The sequence below is a fragment of the Propithecus coquereli genome, unplaced genomic scaffold (assembly GCF_000956105.1).
Source record: "Propithecus coquereli isolate 6110/MARCELLA unplaced genomic scaffold, Pcoq_1.0 Scaffold142, whole genome shotgun sequence".
Lineage (NCBI taxonomy): Eukaryota > Metazoa > Chordata > Mammalia > Primates > Indriidae > Propithecus > Propithecus coquereli.
In genome coordinates, this window is record NW_012138525.1 from 806340 (window position 1) to 812884 (window position 6545).

A 6545-nucleotide genomic window follows, 5' to 3' on the forward strand; every position below is an offset into this window, starting at 1 on the left:
GCCCCTCAGCCACTCCAAGGGTTTCTAATTTCAGGGGTGCGATCTTATGATTTATACACGTGTGTGTGTGTGTATTTTTGTCTGCAGTTCCTGACTCAAAACGCCCATAGCCCTTGCTCTAATGTCGGGACACTTTAGGCCTCAGAGATAGACCTTAGAAGACAGAATCTCTCTCTGACCTTCCCCTACCCCCTCTCACCTGCGCCTTTTTCTCCCCAAGGCAGCCCTTAGAAACTAAAAATAGAATCTTCCCCTGCCTGTGGCCATAAAGAAATTCTCTGAACTGCCTTGTCTGATTGTGGGTCACAATTCCAGGTGGGGTCCTGCCCCATACCCAGGAGGAAGGACGCTGCACAGAGAGGCCAAGAAGAACAGACAGGCCTTGCTGGGTTCCCACTCAGTCTGGTGGTGTTAGATCCACCGTTTGGTCCACTGACATTTCTACACGGTGGTCAATCCTGCTTGTCCAGTGCATTCTCCACAGAAGGCCCCAGAGGACAGGGTTCAGTAGCTTCCAGATACTGAACACATACACGGAGCTTCCTGCAGGGTGGCGCCCAGGGAGGGCACGGAAGCTCCGCACCCCTTCCCCAGCTCTTCATCTGCATCTTTTGTAATATCCTCTATGATAAACCAGCAAACATAAGCAATTTCCCCGAGTTCTGTGAGCCGCTGTAGCAAATTAATGGAACCTAAAGAGGGGGTTGTAGGAGCTCCAGTGTGAAGCTGGTTGGTCAGAAGTTCACAGCCTGGACTTGCAACTGGTGTCTGAGTGGGGGAGGCTGTCTTGTGGGACTGAGCCCTCTCCCTGTGGGGTCCGAGGCTGTCTCCAGGTGGAAGGCGTCAGCACCAAATTGAACTACAGGACACTTTGCTGGTGTCCGCTGCTTGGCGTGTGGGTAAAACTTTCACGCATTTGGTCATAGGAGTCTTCTGCGTTGACTGTTGTTGAGAGAATACAAAAAACCCTTTAAGTGTGTTCTTTTCACTCAAGGGGTTTTAGGGAAAACAGCTGCGGGTTCAGTAGGTGAAATATTATGTCTAATTCATTGTCTTATTTCATTGTCCTAACGAGGAGCTGCGTTTTCAACTCTCAGCCATTTCTCGAGTGTAGCCCCTGCTCCGACCTTGGGTGAGCCTGCAGAGCACACTTTCTCTGGGCATCCCCAGGGTCGAGGTGGGGGTCTGGCTTCCAGCACAGCCAGGAAGCTCCTCCGCTGCTCTCAGCAGGCCTCCTCGGTCTGCTCTGCTCCGGGAGCCAAACTCACTGGTTCCAATAAGCGCGCAGCAGGTTCGCTCCCCGGCACCAGGCACATGCTGGGACCGGATGCAGTGGGTTCTGCCTGCATCTGGGCCTGGCCTCGGCTGGTGCAGGACCATGGGCTCGGATTAGAGACCAAATCCTGGATCCTGCTGGGCTCTGGCTAGGCCAGGCATGTGGGCTGTGAACCCACGTGACCTCCTGAACAACCAGGTCAAGGAAGAACAGAGCGCAGGGGGCCCGGAGGGGCAGGGCTGGCCCAGAGCCCACTGAGGCCTATTGTCTTTAAATCTCAATTTTGGGGAGCAGTTACATATTGTTCTGATGATACATGATTCAGACCCAGCGTGTCAAACACAGAAAAAGAGCTGTTCAGGGTGAAGCTGGGACAAGACCTAGACCCCCCCAACCCCCAAACACCCCAGGGACCTCCCCCCACTCCCGGGGCTCCAAGAGGCACAGCTTGACATGTACTGAAGGGAGCTATTACCTCTTTTCATTGCTGGGAGACTGAGGCTTTGTCCAAGGTCACTGAGCAAATCAGGGGCAGAAGCCTGGGTAGACGGCTGAGACTTGGAGTCTGGCCTCAGGGCTCCCCTGTTGCTGCCCACCCCCAGGTACCAAAGCCCAGGAGAGCTAAAATTGGTGTCTGGGTCCAAACTGAGCTTTGCAGAGACATCTGCTTGTCACCTAGGAGAAGGCTGGTTCTTGGTCCAGACAGAAGTTTCTCCCTAAGGTAAGGAGGGTGAGGCCCACACGGCTGCAGGGCCAGCCTCCACCCTGCCCAGCCCCCTCAACCCAGCTCCATAGCCCAGGCAGCTCTGCACGCTCTCCCCACCTGCCCCGGAGATTCAAGGTCCGGAGAGTCCTGCTGCACCTGCACTCTCCAGAGCTCCTAGACGTGTTGGGACATGGTGTCCCTTATTTTCTCTGGCATCCCAGAGGTAGGTCATAGCTGGGGACCAATTGTGGAGGGTCTGTGCATGGTGGGGAGCCTGAGGACTGGGTTTGCAGTCAAGGGCTCCCAGGCCAGCTCTGCCACTTAACCAGAAGGGGGACCTTAGGCAGTTCCTGGGAGGACATTGTCCAGTTCCCTTCATGAACTCCAAGCTCAGCCGCTGGGGTTCCCAGGGGGAAGACAGCCCACTTCTATTTCTGCTTTGGAGGATCAAGACCAACTTCATGGAGGAACCAAAGGATGGATTTCCTCACATGCCCATTTTACAGATGAAAAACTGAGGACCAGTGAGGAGAATGGCCACGTAGGGATACTGGGTAGCCCGGCTGTTCAGACCCAGGATCCCACATCCCCTCCCCTACAGGCCCCACCCAGGCTGATCCTAAGCTGGTGGACAAGGACTTGTGTGTGACCTGCTGATCCCAGCAGCTGCTCCCAGTGAGCTGGGACCACGTGCCTGAGACCCACATTCCCTCCTTTAACCCCTGCCCGGGTTGGCTCCATACCAGCAGGGATACTTGATGTTTATTGGATAAACAGACGACGAATCAGTGCGACCCTCCCAGCGGCCCGAGGCAGGTGCTCTTATTTTACACGTGAGAAACCTAAGACGAATCTTGAGGCCCGGTGTCAAGACAGCTTTGAGCTAAGATTGCACCACAGCACTCCAGCCTGGGCGACAAAGCCAGACGCTGTCTCTAAAAAAACAAAAGTCTTGCGTTTGTTCATTAACTCATTCATTCATGCATGCATCTAGCAGGCACCTAGAATACAACAGCGAGCCCCAGCCAACATCCCGCCCTTGGAGCTCACAGCCCAACAGGGAGGACAGGGCCCGGGCCTCCGTGACCCGCCTCCCCTTCCAAAGATATTTAGGTAATATCTAATAAGAGTTTTTTAAAAGTCTTATATATACACACATAGACAGACAGAGAGAGAGACAAACAGAGAGACAGAACTAGAAAACTGCTCCCCTCCCCGTGCTTGGGTTGGATTTGTCCTTCGCGGTGGGTCCTCATGCTGGTTCCCCAAACACTTCAGGTCTCTGCCTGGTTCCCAGTCCATACTCTGCGCGGAGCAAGGTGTCCAGATGCACCAAGTGCGCTTTCTCCTACCTTGCTTTTCCCTCCCAGTTTTTGATTGTTATATTTTTAAGTCATGGAGGCCACTTTTGTCTTCCCTCACCATTTCGCCCAGCTGCTTCCAGGCCAGGGCTGTCATTAGGCTGAATTTGTCCTCCTCTAGGGGTGGGGCCAGGGATGGACCAGGAGAGGGCTGTGGCGGTGGCAGAGCACCCGGGCTTGCCTGCAGGGCCATCGGGCTAGATGTCTTGTCAGCACTTTATTAGAGAACAGTTGCCAGGGAGGCATCGGTGTCTGGCAGGCAGACCAGGGAACTTTCTAAACATAAACTAAGTACAGAAAATGAATCAGTAGGTCCCAAACCAGTTCCAGGGAACCAGTGTTTGCAGTTAAAAAAATGGAAGTGTGGCCTTTCAGCCAGCTCTCACGACCCCTGGGGCCCGTGCCCAGGGGCCAGGCGGACCTGGGTTTCCAACTTCAAGCTGCGCTGTGGCCTTGATGAAACCCCTAAGGTCTCTGAGCCCCCTTGTCCACTTCTCACTTGGTCTGCCACGCCGATCTCATTCTACTCTCGCCTTTCCCTTAGGGCCCCTTCCTTTTGCCCTCTCCCCCCTCCCCTCCCGTCTCCTCCCTCACGCTGCCTAGCAGAGGCCTCTGCCTGGGAACCCTCCACACCCTGGGCTTGGCAGACTGCCAGTGAGCAGTAGGAGGGTCCCTCTCAAGGTGCCCGAGTCCCCAGGGTGAACAGGGGCGGCCCTTCGTGGAAGGGCCCAGGCTACCCCCACCCGCCGTGGGAAGAAAGTATGGCCAACCCCATTTTACAGAGGGGGAGCCCCTGGCTTGTGGTCGCCTAGCCAGCAGAGGTCCCTGGCCCGGAGGCTCCGAGCAAGGAGGGCGGATCACAAACAGCACCGTAGGTGCGACGTCCAGCTTGTTGTTCCTCTCCGTGGCTGCTTCGAGGCTCTTCTAAACACAGCAGTGTTTTCGCCTTACAGTTTCTCTCACCTGTCTGTGCGCACCCCGCCCGGGGCCCTCGGACCCGCGCTTCTTGGCTCTGAACTGGGTGGGAACACCAGGCCCAGCCGAGGCGGCAGCAGAGGCGGGAATCCGGGGTCAGGTGCTCGGCCCCCGGGGCGGAGCCGCGGCCTGTGGGCGGGGCCGCGGGCGGGCCCAAGGCGGGGCGGCCGGCGGGCTGGGCGCGCGGCGCCTTTTCCCCCCGCGGACTTCCTGCGCCCGCCCGCCGGCTGCCCGCCTGCTCCACGCTCCTGCCCGGTATCTCGGGGACCCGGGCGAGCCGAACCCCTGGTTCCGGACCGAGGTGCGCGCCTCCGTCCGTCCTAAGGTCGGTCCGGCCGCAGGGAGTAAGTCTGCACCGCGCCCGCGCGCGCGCGCGCGAGAGGAGCGGCGCGAGCCCAGGCGGAGCGCGTCCCCGCCCCAGGCTTCTGCAGGTTGGGGGTCCCTTCTGCAGGTTGGAGTCCCTTCTGCAGGTTGGGGTGGGCGGGGCTCGGGTCTGGACTCGTCCTCCGCGGAGCGGCCCGGGCGGCCTGAGCCCCGCGGGAGGCTGGGGCTCGAGAGGAAGGGCGAGGGAGCGGGCTTGCCAGAGACTCCCGAGCGAGCAGGGGCCTTACCTCCAGGACCCTGGCCTGAGGTCTTTCTCTGGCCCACCGCGGCAGGGCTGCTGGCGGCCCGCGGTCACTGGCGCCCGGGCGCTGTACCAAGCGCTTCACAGCCACTCGCGCGCGTCCTCCTCACGGGCAGTGCGTGCTGTTCCGCCACCCGGCTCCAGCCACCTTTAGCCGAGAGCACGGAGGCTGAGGGAAAGGGGAGTATGACTGGCCCAAGATCACTGAGCCCAGGAGAGTTGAAGCGCGTTCCCGCCGTCCCCTGGGGAAGCCAGGACCCGCCCCCCGGAAGAGTGTGCTGCTGCTGCCTCTTTCCCTAGGGGAGCCCGGGTGGGACTGGGTGTGTCGGGGCTGTGCCTCAGGGCTTGATGTCTGGTGTACTTGCTGTGGCCCAGGGAAATCCTCCTGTAAGCCCTGCCCACGCACCCTGCCCTCCTGCTGCTGTCCCAGCCCCTGGGCTGGCCTGGGCGAAGTGGGCCCCAGCCCCTCTCCCACAAAGGACAGCCGGAAGCTGCAGCAGAGCACTGAGCCACTGCCACCCGTCCGCCTCCCAGAGCTGCGCCTGAGGTCCAGCTGGACTGGGAGAGACCTGGGATCCACATTACTCCGTGGGCAACCAAGGGCAGGCCAGGGCTGCAGGAGTGGGGCCACTGTCCCAGGATAAACGGCATTCCTTTGCAGGTGTTTCGGGACCTCAGAGACACAGGCTCAGAGCCTGACAGCCCTGGGAGGGGAGAGCCTGATTGGCCCAGGCTTGCAGGGTCGCCGCAGGTGCCCACGCTCAGGTGCACCCTCAGCAATGCACCGCAAGAGACTGGCCTTGAGCCTGGGGTTGTGCCTGTTGGCAGGCGCAAGCCTCTGGGTCCTGTGGTGAGTCTGCCCTGTGGAGCTCTCCCTCCCTCCCCGCCCAAGATTCCTCCCTGCCTTCGCATGTCAACCTCAAAACCTTGATCCTTTCACGGGATTTCCAGGTCCCACTAGCCTCTCCTGGCCACTTGTTCCCCAACCCCAGCCCCAGCAAGACCAAACTAGTTCTGGCTTCTAAATTTTGCCTTGTACTGGCCTCCTGGGCTTTGACCTACTCTTCCCTCTGCCTGGACCATCCTTCACCTGGCGTCGATGAGGAACTCCTGTTCATGCTCCCAAATTCACCCCCTGTGTTCTGTGAAGCTCCTGGAGCTGCCCTTCACCCTGCTGTTTGTGTGGGGGGGAGCTGGCATCAAGAATATACATGCCCCAGGAATGAATGATTGCATGGGTGAATGAATGACTGCATGCAAAGCCCTGTGATACAAGGAATTCCAGGAGACTGTTCTCCAAGGTCAGCCGGACCCATAGAATGACAAGGGACCCCCGCAATTGCCCCATTAGAGGCATTCACACCCAGTTATGTGCGCCGAGTTTTCAGCCTCCACAGTGGAGTCAACAGGTGTTTTTCCTTCCCAGGGTGTCCGTTGAAACCTGGCTGCCGGTCTCCTACATCCCCTACTACCTCCCCTGCCCAGAGATCTTGTAAGTACAGATGGGACTAGGAGAGTTGGGGGCCCTGGGGGCTGCTCACAGCTGGGGAGACAGGGAGTTTTTAAGGTCACTTTGTCTGCAGTTCCTGAGTGTTAAGCTCA

At 58.7% G+C, this 6545-nt stretch overlaps 1 protein-coding gene across 1 annotated transcript in view; it reads left to right on the forward strand.

Annotated features, from left to right (window-relative positions):
- Positions 1-4699: 4699 nt before the first annotated feature.
- GBGT1 (globoside alpha-1,3-N-acetylgalactosaminyltransferase 1) overlaps positions 4700-6545 on the forward strand; it is an 8617-nt gene continuing 6771 nt past the window's right edge. The window contains exons 1-3 of the mRNA XM_012639815.1: positions 4700-4749; positions 5605-5793; positions 6370-6435. Coding sequence (XP_012495269.1) covers positions 5723-5793; positions 6370-6435 — 137 coding nt within the window. The 5' untranslated portion in view covers positions 4700-4749; positions 5605-5722. The remainder of the gene's footprint in view (positions 4750-5604; positions 5794-6369; positions 6436-6545) is intronic.